At 43.2% G+C, this 14,742-nt stretch overlaps 1 protein-coding gene across 1 annotated transcript in view; it reads left to right on the top strand.

The window, feature by feature from the left end:
- The first annotated feature begins 9,629 nt into the window (after positions 1-9,629).
- The window catches only part of LOC106587111 (growth factor receptor-bound protein 2-like), a 32,514-nt gene continuing 27,401 nt past the window's right edge, over positions 9,630-14,742 (top strand). The window contains exon 1 of the mRNA XM_014175114.2: positions 9,630-10,794. Coding sequence (XP_014030589.1) covers positions 10,717-10,794 — 78 coding nt within the window. The 5' untranslated portion in view covers positions 9,630-10,716. The remainder of the gene's footprint in view (positions 10,795-14,742) is intronic.

Here is a 14,742-nt window from a genome sequence, read left to right as displayed (position 1 = left end):
TGCATTACTTTTGACCAGCACCCATGACATAGACGGACCAGCTGAATCCAGGTGAAAGTTATGATCCCTTATTGATGGGACCTGATGATTCCTTTGAGAGCCGTCCTCCACAAAGCCTTTATAAAATTCACACTGAAAACTCTTGTAAACGTAATGCAATAATTTAGAAAGCTTTTACTCAGGTCATAATGGACTTCCATCTTGACATTGTCACGTCCTGACCAGTAATAGGGGTTATTTGTTATTGTAGTTTGGTCAGGACGTGGCAGGGGGTATTTGTTTTATGTGGTTCGGGGGTTATGTGTATGTAGAGGGGTGTTTTATTTATGTGTTCCAGGGTTTTGGTGTATGTTCTTGTTTTGGTATTCTAGGTTTTTCTAGTTTGTATATTTCTTTGTTGGTCTGTGTGGCTCTCGATCAGAAACAGCTGTACATCATTGTTCCTGATTGAGAGTCATATATAGGGAGCTTGTTTTCACCTGGTTGATTGTGGGTAGTTGTATTTTGAACTGCTGTTATATTTAGCCTGTGAAACTGTCGGTCTGTCGTATATTGTTTTCGTGTTCACTTTAATTAAATAAATTAAAGTATGAGTATTCACGTACCCGCTGCGCCTTGGTCCCCTTCTCTCTTCAACGACGACCGTTACAGACATATATGAAATAAGAGGGGGAAAGCACAATGACAGTGATATGACCCATGACCGATGCCTGATTCTGTTTTAAGAGGAGAAAATGAATTAAAAAATATATATATTATTTCACCTTTATTTAACCAGGTAGGCTAGTTGAGAACAAGTTCTCATTTACAACCACGACCTGGCCAAGATAAAGCAAAGCAGTGCGACACAATCAACAACACAGAGTTACACATGGAATAAACAAACATACAGTCAATAATACAATAGAAAAAGTCTATATACAGTGTGTGCAAATGAGGTAGGATAAGGGAGGTAAGGCAATAAATAGGACATAGTGGCAAAATAATTACAATATAGCAATTAAACACTGGAGTGATAGATGTGCAGAAGATGAATGTGCAAGTAGAGATACTGGGGTGCAAAGGAGCAAAAATAAATAAAATAAATTACAGTATGGGGATGAGGTAGTTGGATGGGCTATTTACAGATGGGCTATGTACAGGTGCAGTGATCTGTGAGTTACTCTGACAGCTGGTGCTTAAAGTTAGTGAGGAAGATATGAGTCTCCAGCTTCAGTGATTTTTGCAGTTCGTTCCAGCCATTGGCAGCAGAGAACTGGAAGGAAAGGCGGCCAAAAGACGAATTGGCTTTGGGGGTGACCAGTGAAATATTCCTGCTGGAGCGCGTGCTACGGGTGGGTGTTGCTATGGTGACCAGTGAGCTGAGATAAGGCAGGGCTTTACCTAGCAAAGACGTAATAGATGACCTGGAGCCAGTGGGTTTGGCGACGAATATGAAGCGAGGGCCAACCAACGAGAGCATGCAGGTCGCAGTGGTGGGTAGTATATGGGGCTTTGGTGACAAAATGGATGGCACTGTGATAGACTACATTCAATTTGCTGAGTAGAGTGTTGGAGGATATTTTGTAAATGACATCGCTGAAGTCAAGGATCGGTAGGATAGTCAGTTTTACGAGGGTATATTTGGCAGCATGAGTGAAGGATGCTTTGTTGCGAAATAGGAAGCCGATTCTAGATTTCATTTTGGATTGGGGATGCTTAATGTGAGTCTGGAAGGCTAGTTTATAGTCTAACCAGATATTAGGTATTTGTAGTTGTCCACATATTCTAAATCAGAACCGTCCAGAGTAGTGATGCTGGACGGGCGGGCAGGTGTGGGCAGCGATCGGTTAAAGAGCATGCATTTAGTTTTACTTGCATTTAAGAGCAGTTGGAGGCCACGAAATGAGAGTTGTATGGCATTGAAGCTCATCTGGAGGTTAGTTAACACAGTGTCCAAAGAAGGGCCAGAAGTATACAGAATGGTGTCGTCTGCATAGAGGTGGATCAGAGAATCACCAGCAGCAAGAATAGGGGGATGACTTCAGCAGCTTTCCAATCTTTGGGGATCTCAGACGATACGAAGGAGAGGTTGAACAGGCTAGTAATGGGGGTTGTACCAATTTTGGTGGATAATTTTAGAATGTTGCCATGAGAGACAGATGGTTGCTATGGCGAGGTATTACTTGACAAGAATAACCATAATACAAGGTTCTCAGAAAGGAGTATCCATACCTAGCTACTGTCAGTTCCCAGTCTACATAAAATATGTCAAGATATGAATTTCCATTTTCAAGTTTTGTCACGCCCTGATCTGTTTCACATTTACATTTTAGTCATTTAGCAGACGCTCTTATCCAGAGCAACTTACAGTAGTGAATGCATACATTTCAATTCATACATTTTTTTTTTCTCCCCCCCATACTGGCCCCCCGTGGGAATCGAACCCACAACCCTGGCGTTGCAAACACCATTGCAAACACCATGCTCTACCAACTGAGCCACAGGGAGGCCGTCCTTGTGCTTGCCTCCACCCCCCTCCAGCTGTCTCCCATCTTCCCCATTATCCCTTGGGTACTTATACCTGTGTTCTCTGTTTGTTTGTTGCCAGTTCGTCTTGTTTGTCAAGTCAACCAGCGTTTTGTCTCAGCTCCTGCTTTTCCCCAGTCTCTCTTTTTCTCGCCCTCCTGGTTTTCACCCTTGCCTGTCCTGTCTCTGAGCCCGCCTGCCTGACCACTCTGCCTGCCCCTGACCCTGAGCCTGCCTGCCGTCCTGTACCGTTGCCTCACCACTATAGATTATCGACCCCTGCCTGCCTTGACCTGTCGTTTGCCTACCCTGTTGCTGTAATAAACATTGTTACTTCAACACAGTCTGTATTTTGGTCTTACCTGAAACCTGATAAGTTTACCATATTGCATTACTAATAAACCACAAATTAACTTTAACTGACATCTTAAAAGAAGGTTCAGAATGGGAACAGCAATAATTCCATTTAATTATATTTATTGTTAGGCCTACTTAAGGGCAACGTTTTGAAGCAAGGTCCTTTGTCAGAGCACAACCATCAAGTTTGAAATACTTTAATTAACTTTGACATTGATGTATACAAAGAAAAGAGTCGGCCCGAGAATTGAACCCTGTGGCACACCCATAGAGACTGCCAGAGGTCCGGACAACAGGCTTTCCGATTTGACACACTGAACTCTATCAGATAAGTATTTGGTGAACCAGGCGAGGCAATCATTTGAGAAACCAAGGCTGTCGAGTCTGCCAATAAGAATGTGGTGATTGACAGAGTCGAAAGCCTTGGCCAGGTCGATGAATACGGCTGCACAGTAAGGTCTCTTATCGATGGCGGTTATGATATCGTTTAGAACCTTGAGCGTGGCTGAGGTGCACCCATGACCAGCTCTAAAACCAGATTGCATAGCGGAGAAGGTACGGGGGGATTCAAAATGCTCAGTGATTTGTTTGTTCATTTGGCTTTCGAAGACCTTAGAAAGACAGGGTAGGATAGATATAGGTCTGTAGCAGTTTGGGTCTAGAGTGTCACCCCCTTTGAAGAGGGGGATGACCGTGGCAGCTTTCCAATCTTTGGGAATCTCAGACGATACGAAAGAGAGGTTGAACAGGCTAGTAATAGGGGTAGCAACACTATTTGGAAGATAATTTTAGAAAGAGAGGGTCCAGATTGTCTAGCCCGGCTGATTTGTAGGGGGTCCAGATTTTGTCGCTCTTTCAGAACATCAGCTATCTGGATTTGGTTGAAGGAGAAATGGGGGAGGTTTGGGCGAGTTGCTGTGGAGGGTGCCGGGCAGTTGACCAGGGTAGGGGTAGCCAGGTGGGAAGCATGGCCAGCCGTAGAGAAATGCTTATTGAAATTCTCAATTATAGTGGATTTATCAGTGGTAACAGTGTTTGGGGTTTTCGTTCTGGCATTGAAGTGATTGGATTATGAGATGCAAGGGTGGGTAAAGTTCAATGATGTATTGTACATTTTGCAATGGGGCGTAGAGAAAATGTTGCAGTTTTATAACAAATTTCATGCAATTCTAGCTATTTTGCCATGACTTATGCCATGTTAATGATATCTGAGTGAGAGTGACTGTCACGGATTCCCCCGGTACTGCTGCTCATTCCGTGCACCAGCTCCGGAGGTCTACGTCACCGGCCTCTAGGTGTCACTGAACTGTTTCATTACGCACACCTGGTTCCCATTCCCTCTGATTAGTAATTGTATATATGTGCCCTCTGTTCATCATTGTCTTGTCGGTTATTGTTCCCATGTCCGTTGGTCTTGTGAGTACCTGTGGTTTCGGCTTTCGTGCTGCGTGTATTGTGTACTCGTTATTACAGGTCTCATCCCGTGTATTGTTGTGCACTTGTTATTACGGGTCTCGTCCCGTGTATTTATTAGAGGTTTTACCTCGCTCTTTTGTTTGAGTTACATCCCTGTGTTGTGTAACTGTTTGTTTTGGGTTTCGTCCCGGTGCCTTTTCAAGACATGTTGTATTTTTGGGTGGAGTATTAAAACCCCCTATTACGTATTCCTGCGCCTGTCTCCAATCATTTATAGAACGTGACAGAATAACCGACCTTAAATGGAGACAGCGGGAATGGCCCGCCCACCACCACAACTACGGCAGCTGCAACTGGCCCGTCCGACGCCGCCGCAACTTCGGCAGCTTCCACTGGCCCGTCCAACGCCGATGTAACTTCGGCAGCTGCAATTGGCCCGTCCTACGACAACACAACTTCGGCAGCTACAATTGGCCCGTCCTACGACAACACAACTTCGGCAGCTGCAATTGGCCCGTCCTACGACAACACAACTTCGGCAGCTGCAATTGGCCCGTCCTACGACAACACAACTTCGGCAGCTGCAATTGGCCCGTCCTACGACAACACAACTTCGGCAGCTGCAATTGGCCCGTCCTACGACAACACAACTTCGGCAGCTGCAATTGGCCCGTCCTACGACAACACAACTTCGGCAGCTGCAATTGGCCCGTCCTATGACAACACAACTTCGGCAGCTACAACTGGCCTTGACCGACCCGCACCGCATCCCTGTGGTCGTCCTCGAGGCCGGTGTCATCCCGCTGCTAGTGCAGCGCGTCAGGAGGGGGGGGTACTGTCACAGATTCCGTGCACCAGCTCCTGAGTTCTATGTCACTGGCCTCTAGGCGTCACTGAACTGTTTCATTACGCACACCTGGTTCCCATTCCCTCTGATTAGTAATTGTATATATATATATATGTGCCCTCTGTTCACCATTGTCTTGTCGGTTATTGTTCCCATGTCCGTTGGTCTTGTGAGTACCTGTGGTTTCGGCTTTCGTGCTGCGTGTATTGTGTACTCGTTATTACAGGTCTCATCCCGTGTATTGTTGTGCACTTGTTATTACGGGTCTCGTCCCATGTATTGTTATTCACCATGGACTTTTTTTGCCTTTACCTCCCTTATCTCACCTCATTTGCTCACATTGTACATAGACTTATTTTTCTACTGTATTATTGACTGTATATTTGTTTTACTCCATGTGTAACTCTTTGTTGTATGTTGTCGAACTGCTTTGCTTTATCTTGGCCAGGTCGCAATTGTAAATGAGAACTTGTTCTCAACTTGCCTACCTGGTTAAATAAAGGTGAAATAAAAAAAATTCAGGGTCTTGTCCCGTGTATTTATTGGAGGTTTTACCTGGCTCTTTTGTTTGAGTTACATCCCTGTGTTTTTGTATACCTGTTTGTTTTGGGCTTCGTCCCTGTGCCTTTTCATGGCATGTTGTATTTTTGGGTGGAGTATTAAAACCCCCTATTACGTATTCCTGCGCCTGTCTCCAATCATTTATACAACGTGACCGTGACTAACAAAATCAATGGGGGCCCCCTGAAGGTCAGGGCCCCAGGGCACATGTCCTGCATGCCCGGTAGGTATTCAGCCATGATTACTACAATTAAAAACTTGTTAGCTGACATGGCTAATTGTCAGTGACTGACCAAACAAGAGAAACTGCTGATACACAACAAAATGTAGAACTTGCACCTTGTGTATTCTACTATTCTTGACTGAGTTACAAAACAAATTAAACAAAGTTTTATATTTTTGGGGTCGCAGGACCCCTGGCGGCCAGGGACCCTAAGCGACCGTTTATATCCCTTATGCCTGGAGCTGGCCTGTAACTAAAATAATGTACAGAATTGATTATACAAGAGACAAAATTCACAAATTCTTGTCTTAAGTGTAAAACTAACAGTGACTCAGTGATTCATGCCTTCTGCAATTCTATAATGTCCAAAAGTTATGGATGGAGTTAAAAAGTTGGCTGTCAGAAGTTTTAGAATATAAATGTACTAATAGTCCGACTATATGCATATTTCAAGGCATGGCATATGAGGGTGTGGTGAGGTACCAGAATGCATTAGAAAAGAATCACCTTTATAATAAAGCAAGGCATGCATATCATCACATGTGCGTAGTGGCATAGAGCAGTAGAGTAGAGGCACTTACAGAAGTTACACACATGGGGGAAAAATGTTGTGGCCTAGTGTCCGGGAAATGTTGGGCCTTTTATAAACGCATTTCGTGCAATTCTACGTCATTTTACACGACTGGAGACTTTGGCATAATCGTTTTTAATGCTGCGTTTAAAAAAACTGGGAATTAGGAGTTTGGAAATCTCCGACTTCAGTGTGTTCAAGACAACTAGGAAAGCGGGGAAAAACAAGTTCCGACTGTGTCAAGTCCTGACCAGTTAAAGGGGTTGTTTGTTATTGTAGTTTGGTCAGGGCGTAGCAGGGGGTGTTTGTTTAGTGTGTTTGTCACGTCCTGACCAGTAAAGGGGCTGTTTGTTATTGTAGTTTGGTCAGGGCGTGGCAGTGGGTGTTTGTTTAGGGTGTTTCGGTGTTGTTTGGGTTATGTTCTATGTTAGTGTATTTCTATGTTATTTCTAGTTGGTCTATTTCTATGTGGTGTTTATTGAGTTGACCTTCAATTGGAGGCAGCTGCTTCTCGTTGCCTCTGATTGAAGGTCCTATTTATAGGGGTGTTTGTTATATGGGGGTTTGTGGGTAGTTATTTCCTGGTTTAGTGTTTGTTGCACCTGACGGGACTGTTTGGAGTCGTTTGTTTTGTATACGTGTTTATTTTGTTTTTCCTTCTTGGTCCACTCCTTACGACAATCGTGACAGTGTTTTGGGGTTGTTGGTTGATGTTCTATGTTTTCTATTTCTATGTGGGTTTTCTAGTTTTTCTATTTCTATGTTGGGGTTTTGGAACGACCTCCAATTAGAGGAAGCTGGTTGTTGTTGCCTCTAATTGGAGGCCATATTTAAGCGGGTTAGTTTTCGCTTGTGTTTGTGGGTGGTTGTTTCCGTGTATAGTCTGAGCACCTTACAGGACTGTTTTCGTCGTTTGTTTTGTATGAGTATTTTTTCCTGTCTTTAATAAATAAGAAGATGAACAATTTCACCGCTGCATATTGGTCCGATGATTTCTCCTCCTCAGACAACGAACTTTATGACAGACTGGGAAAATTCTTTTGAACGGTCATCCAACTCAAAATTATAGTGCTAAAAATGCTTTCCAGTTTCACTGACTCACCCAATGATGCACAGCTCACTTGCTGGTGATGGCATATGAGCTCATGGCAAAAGCCTTTCTGCCTCTCACTCTGTTGTTTTACTTTGTAAAACAATATTTGGAAGTTGATCTGATTGCTGATGGCAATGCTGGACGCCCGATGTCTATAGTGTTGCAGGGCAGTAAGCATGATGGGATGTTAATTGCTTAATTCACTCAGGAACCACACCTGTGTGGAAGCACCTGCTTTGAAAATATTTTGTAGCCCTCATTTATTCAAGTGTTAAGTCCATTCTTTGGGCAATTATGTATGTATGTAGCCTATGAAATTATACGCATATTTTTTCTCCTGTATCATTTCACAATTGATTCTAATTTTGTACCACTAGATGTCCCAGTAATCCCTGTTAGAATTACACACCTATTAGGCCTACATGTACCCTACACGTTATGAGACATCTACAGCAGGTGAGGTCTAGAGCCCAACTAAATGTTGTCTTCTACCCTTCACACATGCATATTCATGCAAAAGTGTGTGTTTGTGTGAGAGAGAGATCATTAGAAAACAAAAAGATAATTACTTGTCAAATTGGAAAGAGCTAACCAAAAAAACAGAAAACTGGAATGCTATTTGGCCCTAAACAGAGAGTAGTACAAAGTGGCAGAATACCTGATCACTGTGACTGATCCAAAATTAAGGAATGCTCAGTTTCCACAAAATGAGGTGGAAACTGAGATGCACTTTCTAACCTCCTGCCAAATGTATGACTGATTTTTTTTTAAATGTAACCTTTATTTAACTAGGGAAGTAAGTTAAGAACAAATTTGTAATTACAATGACGGCCTACCAAAAGGCCTCCTGCGGGGACGGGGGCTGGGATAAAAAATAAATGAAATAAAAATATAGGACAAAACACATATCACGACAAGAGAGACAACACAACACTACATAAAGAGATACCTAAGACAACAACATAGCATGGCAGCAACACAACATGACAACAACATGGAAGCAACACAACATGGCAGCAGCACAACATGGTAGTAGCACAAAACAGGGTACAAACATTATTGGGCACAGACAACAGCACAAAGGGCAAGAAGTTAGAGACAACAGTACATCACGCAAAGCAGCCACAACTGTCAGTAAGTAAGTCCATGATTGAGTCTTTGAATGAAGAGATTGAGATAAAACTGTCCAGTTTGAGGGTTTGTTGCAGCTCGTTCCAGTCGCTAGCTGCAGCGAACTGAAAAGACGAGCGGCCCAGGGATGTGCGCTTTGTGGACCTTTAACAGAATGTGACTGGCAGATGGGTGTTGTATGTGGAGGATGAGGGCTGCAGTAGATATCTCAGATAGGGGGGAGCGAGGCCTAAGAGGGTTTTATAAATAAGCATCAACCAGTGGGTCTTGCGACGGGTATACAGAGATTACCAGTTTACAGAGGAGTATAGAGTGCAGTGATGTGTCCATAAAAGGAGCATTGCCAATGCCAATTAGAGACACGCATTTCCCTCAGATTACACGGACCCACAAAGAATTTGAAAACAAATCCTATTTTGATTAACTCCCTTATCTATTAGGTTAAATACCACAGTGTGCCATCACAGCAGCAAGATTTGTGACCTGTTGCTACAAAAGGGCATCCAGTGAAGCAAAAAATCTATTTTAAATACAAACTATATTCATCTGTCTAATTATTTTTGCTTTTGTACTTAAACTATTTTCACATTGTTACAACACTGCGCATAGACAAAAGTATAACATGTGAAATGTCTCTATTCTTTAAGAAACTTTTGAGAGTTTAATGTTTACTGTTAATTTATGATGTTTATTTCACTTTTGTTTATTTTCTATTCCACTTGCATTGGCAATCTAAACATGTTACCCCTGCCAATAAAGCCCTTTGAATTGCAGAGAAGAGAGAGAGGGCGAGAGAGCGAGGAGCAGTGGAACAGGGGAGTGGGCAAAGTTCTGTGCAGATTTAAGTATTCCCAAAATGTCGCGATAGGAAGCTTCCTATATAGAGAGCTCACGTTCTAGGAAGTGGATAGCCTACTAATAACACGTTTTTTTGGTATAATTCCAAGGGATAGCAAGTAGAAAACAAGGTAACATTAAATGAGTGTAGGTGGACTAGGCTACTTCGGAGACCTGAACTGTTTCACTTTAGCTTCAAGCAAGACCCGGTGGACCGTCGTTCACTTTTTTGAAATGATTTAGCCTATATTATTGTTTAATTAACCTACATTGTAGGACTAGCACAACAATAGCCTAAAAGTCGTATCTTCGTCATCTTTCTTCTGTTGGAGCTAAAGTAGGCCTACAAGTCTAATTTCGTAGTTTTAGCAATTGTGACAACTAGGTTACTTTTAACTTTGTAACAAACTGTTGCTTGTCAAATTTGGAAACAAAATTTATTGTATTGTTACAACTATCGCAACTCTTTTGTTTTTACTCACCAATATTTCACTCAAAGGAGCTGAAAAAGGTATACAAACGAAGGACTTGGCTAATGGCAAGGAAAGAGGGCCGAAAACATTGTACGAGACAAAACGATTTTTGAGTCGAAATTAGACATTCTACATTTAGCTCGAGTTTTGAGTCATCAACCACATCTGCCTGTCAAAAACCCTCTACAAACCGTGTAAATTAGCAATCCCATTGGTTTTGCACAGCTACAGAACACCTATTGGATATGACAGAATTCTCACATCCGATTGGTCAATTGTGGAGATGATGTGCGTTAGTTGGCTTGAGGAAACGTCAATCAGATGATATCCTTCCTCCCCTGATTGCGCGAGCGTCAGAATGCTAGTATTGTCTATGGGCGCGGCGTCACATCACAAGCTATCATATTAGTGCATTGTTTTTACTAGTTGGTTAATGTTAATTTGCTGCTACATAGTCTTAGGTTCTCTAGCTGCGTTCTTATTCACAGGGTTGTAGCGGCGTGAAGCGAGTGAGGGTATTTGTGCTACTCGGAGTGACTGGTCAGACCAAGGGGAAAACGGGAGCTCTTCTGGTTTTTTTTCTTCTGACATTGTTCATAATTTTCATCATTCCTTTGAGGAATAAACTCAACTGAAAGACTTCAGAAGGGTACTTGTGCATTCATCAACACAGCATACAGGTGTTCAACAATCCTCACCATGGAGGCCATTGCCAAATACGATTTCAAAGCCACTGCAGATGATGAGTTGAGTTTTAAACGTGGAGAGACGTTGAAGGTAAGCAGCCCATTGCTTCACTGTTTATATTCTTAAGAAATGTGTCAGATATTTTTCCTTTGTGGTTGTTACACTATTTGCAATAGCCTGTTACCTTTTTTGTTGTTGGTCATTTTGTGTCTTCATATGAGACACTCCTGCACAGTAACTGGTTTTAAGGACATTATCTAAAAACTTGTAACCAGTAAGTCCCCTAATTCACTTTAATTGGTCGATATTCAATAAAGTATTTTCTAAGAGATTTTACCTTGTCTTTTCAAAGGTCTATTTATTATGATAGGCCTACAGAATGAGAGGGAATATAATATAAATATAAACATGTTGTAGGGGTGTTGTCCTTTGGTTCCAACACATTTGAATGAGGGCCAGCTAATGTCATTGCCAATGGCAAGTCATATGGTAATCGGTGTCATGTTTTCAAGGAAAAGTTCAGCGATTTGTTTCCGTACAGATATGGAAAAGGATAGCACTGGTAGTCTTTGGCAGGACACAATTCTGTCTTTCTCACATCCTATAACAAGCATCCTATACTGTACGCCACATTTTACATGCAGTCGTCATTTTGTGTGGAGAACCAGAATGAGCAACCCCAAAATTAGTCTTTGTAGCCTATATGACAATATTCTTTTGTCAAAGAAATGCTTCGAGAGGAGACAGAATGCTACTGTAAGTAACCCTCCCCCTAGTTTGTTAAAAACTAAGCTTAATAAGCTCTTCCATTGAATCCTTTCATTATCCTCAGTAGTTCAGCAATATTGGACTTTTTCTGTGGTTAAGTAGATTATGTGATAATGCTGAAACAGGAAGTCTCCAGTATCATCCTAGGCTTCTATACATCTTCCCTCACTTAGTCAGAAACGGAGAGGGAGAAGGAAGGAGAGCTAAAGAGAGAGGATGAGCTGGCAGTATGTTTACAACCACACCCCTTCCCTTGCTGGGATTATGACAGCTCCTTCATTTCAGTGTCAGAACTGTACTTTAACAGCTCTGCTTCAAGACGTGCTATAATGGTTATAAAAGCTCTATTATAGCTGAGCTTTTTGTGGCATAACTGCATGCTGACACATGACTGCTTGCACTGCAATCATAATACTGGTGTCAGTTCGGGTTAAAACCATATGCAAAAAATAGTAATAAAAACTATATGCAGTAAAGAGAAGAGAAGATTGAGAGTGAAGTGTGTGTGTGTGTGTGTGTGTGTGTGTGTGTGTCTGAGGTAAACGGCTGGTTGTGGTTGTGTGCAGTCTTGTCTTCTTTCCAGTTCCCTCTCTCAGCTGGTGTTTTGAGAATGGTCTGGCCCTGTGCTCTGTCCTCTACTCTGGCAACGTTCAGAGGCAGAAACGGATCCGGCCAACCAGGACAGGAATACGCATTCATATCTCCTCAAGAGAAACAGCAGTTGAAGATGTTCACACTAGAAACAGGAACAAATCTGATCATGTGGCCTTACAAGGAATATGGCCGTGAGCTGTGAAAACGGTGAACAAAGTTATCAGTCAATTTGTTGCCTGAGTCAACCTCAGTTCATCATGCAGCGGCTTTCACACTTCAAAGAGAAGCCGTGTTTGTCACGCCGTTTCTGGCAGCATCTACCGACTTAACAAGTCTGTAATTGCCCAAGAGGAGCATCTGAAGGACAATTGGTGCGATTGCCGATCGGTGATAGGAGGCATGTGAGTGCAGGCTATATTGCATACAGTATACACTAGTCTAAGTAACTTTTACTATCCGTATAGTACATTGTGTCAGCCAAACCAATGTCACTCCTGTATTAGCCAAGCTTTTAGTCGGCGTGACAATGACCATAGCATTTGGCAAGACGGCACAAACGGATCTGGGAGCGGGCTATATTCTAACAGCCAAATCAATAGGTTTCTTTCTTGTGTTAGCTGATTTGTTCACAGAAATGAAGCTCAATGGAGAGCGAACATTCTTTATCGCAGCACTGTAGAAGGGGATGGGGAGTATGCCAGGCAGCTTGCTCCATCCCCTGGGCCTTAGGCTTCGCTCGCTCGGCAGGCACCACATAAATATTAATCGTCCAAGAGTGTGATGTGGTGTGTGGCAACAACTTGCCGGTAAAAACGCTACTACACCCGAGGCTATTCTCCCCCCCCCCTGCTTGGTTCTTCCTGCGTAGCACAGCATGCATGAACTCCGCCAGGAGTTGCGAAAGGGTTCTGTCTAGTTCCATTTTTGCAACTTCCCGGGAACGCTCTGCTGACGCAGTCTTGGCTCTTCTGAGTTCATACAGGGAGAATCTGGAGGGGATTCAGGAACGTCGGCAGTGATCTTATCCCTCCTTTCCGAATTGAATTCTGACCGTGGAGGGAGGATGGCGGGAGAACGGGGCTCTTTGGCACAATTCTCGGGGCCCATAGGTGTCCTGTTCTTAACCACACACTTCAAAGCTTCTGGCACTGGGTCAATGCTCCAGTACTGTTCCAGCATGTACTATTACACAAGTGTTGTTACATGGTATTCAGTCAAGTGGCTCTTATGAAGTAGGTCTACTCTCTCTTGATGAATTGAGCTCTTATGGAATAAGCCTACTGTCTTGGTGAATTGCTGAGAATTAGAATACAGCCGATGCGTGACGTGCCATGTCCATGATCGATTTAGCTCAGTTCTTGAGATCCACTTACAATACAGGGGACATTTAAGTCCTCTTGGATATTTTAAAAAATCTGTGAAGATGAGAGATTATTTCCTGCTAATATGTAGGGTAACTCCCCCATCCCCCACTTTACAAAGGGTGGAGGAGTTTATTCTCTGGAATTGAGTTGTCAGGAAGAGAATGTCAGAAATAAATAACGCTTACTGCCAGAAGTCTTGTCTTGATGTCTTGAGTAACACAACCATCTCGGTTTTTCTCATGCATTTAGAAGGGCATGAGAGGAGACCTCAGTTTTTATTTACGGAGGTTTTTTGATGCAGGACAGACATTCAATGGCTCTGGGGCATGCAACGTCTCTCTGTTTCTCTCTCTCCCTTTCTTTTTTCTGTCAACTGAGGCCGCAGCACAAAAGCCGGGCAGCATCAGGTCTAAATTTAGCCTGCAAGCAAGGAGTGGAAAGAAAAACCATCTGAGACAGGAACCTGGTCAAGGGCTGCGTGTCTGACAGAGAAGTCCAAAGAGAATGGAGCATCACTCTGGTCAAACAAAGGAGAAGAAGGAAACAACAAACCGCTTTGGTCTCAAGTCACCTGATTGTGTCTGGCTAAATAGTTTTTAGGGAAGTAGCAGCACCTTAGCCTGGTCCCAGATTAGGTTTTGCTGTGTAGCCAAATCCTATGGTCATTGTCAATGTCGTTTGGCTAAGGCTATACAGCACAGATCTCAGACCTGCCTGGTCTCACTTTGGCTCTGACTTTTTGGTGCGAACCCAGGGACGTCAGAAGTCTGTTTTCCGAGCTGGCAGTCAGGCACAGAAGGATAAAGAGAGAAAGAAAGAAAGCACTCCACTCCACTCTCCCAGAATGCCAGAGGCAGCGGGAGCTAAAACGGGATGTAGTGTGAATGTACAGTAAAGGACAGGCAGCGTCTGTCAACACTAGCTAGTGAACTGAACTCATTCCCATGGCGGATGTTAACCTGGCTAGGTTTCTTAGGACCTTATACACCAGAAGCTGCGTCCTATGGGTCACTTATGTCATGCATAATAGGTTCTTCTGCCATTTGACCATAGCATTTCTACGTGTATACTTATGAGTGTGTATGGGTGCGTGTGCACCTGCGTGTGTGGGTGACACTGACTTCTTTGACAGGGCGAATGTATCAACGCTCCCATTACAAGGTGGAATCACCACTCTATCCAGATGAGTGTCAAGACAAGGGCGATGGAAGGAAAGACAATAGACCCACATTGACTATCCCCATTGAGAGAAGAACAGAACAATCATTAATCCATCTGCCCTTCTCTGTCACAGCTCTCGTCCTTAACTTTG

This window comes from Salmo salar, chromosome ssa02 (genome assembly GCF_905237065.1).
Source record: "Salmo salar chromosome ssa02, Ssal_v3.1, whole genome shotgun sequence".
In the NCBI taxonomy this organism is placed as follows: Eukaryota; Metazoa; Chordata; class Actinopteri; order Salmoniformes; family Salmonidae; genus Salmo; species Salmo salar.
This window is presented reverse-complemented; position numbering and strand designations above follow the sequence as displayed.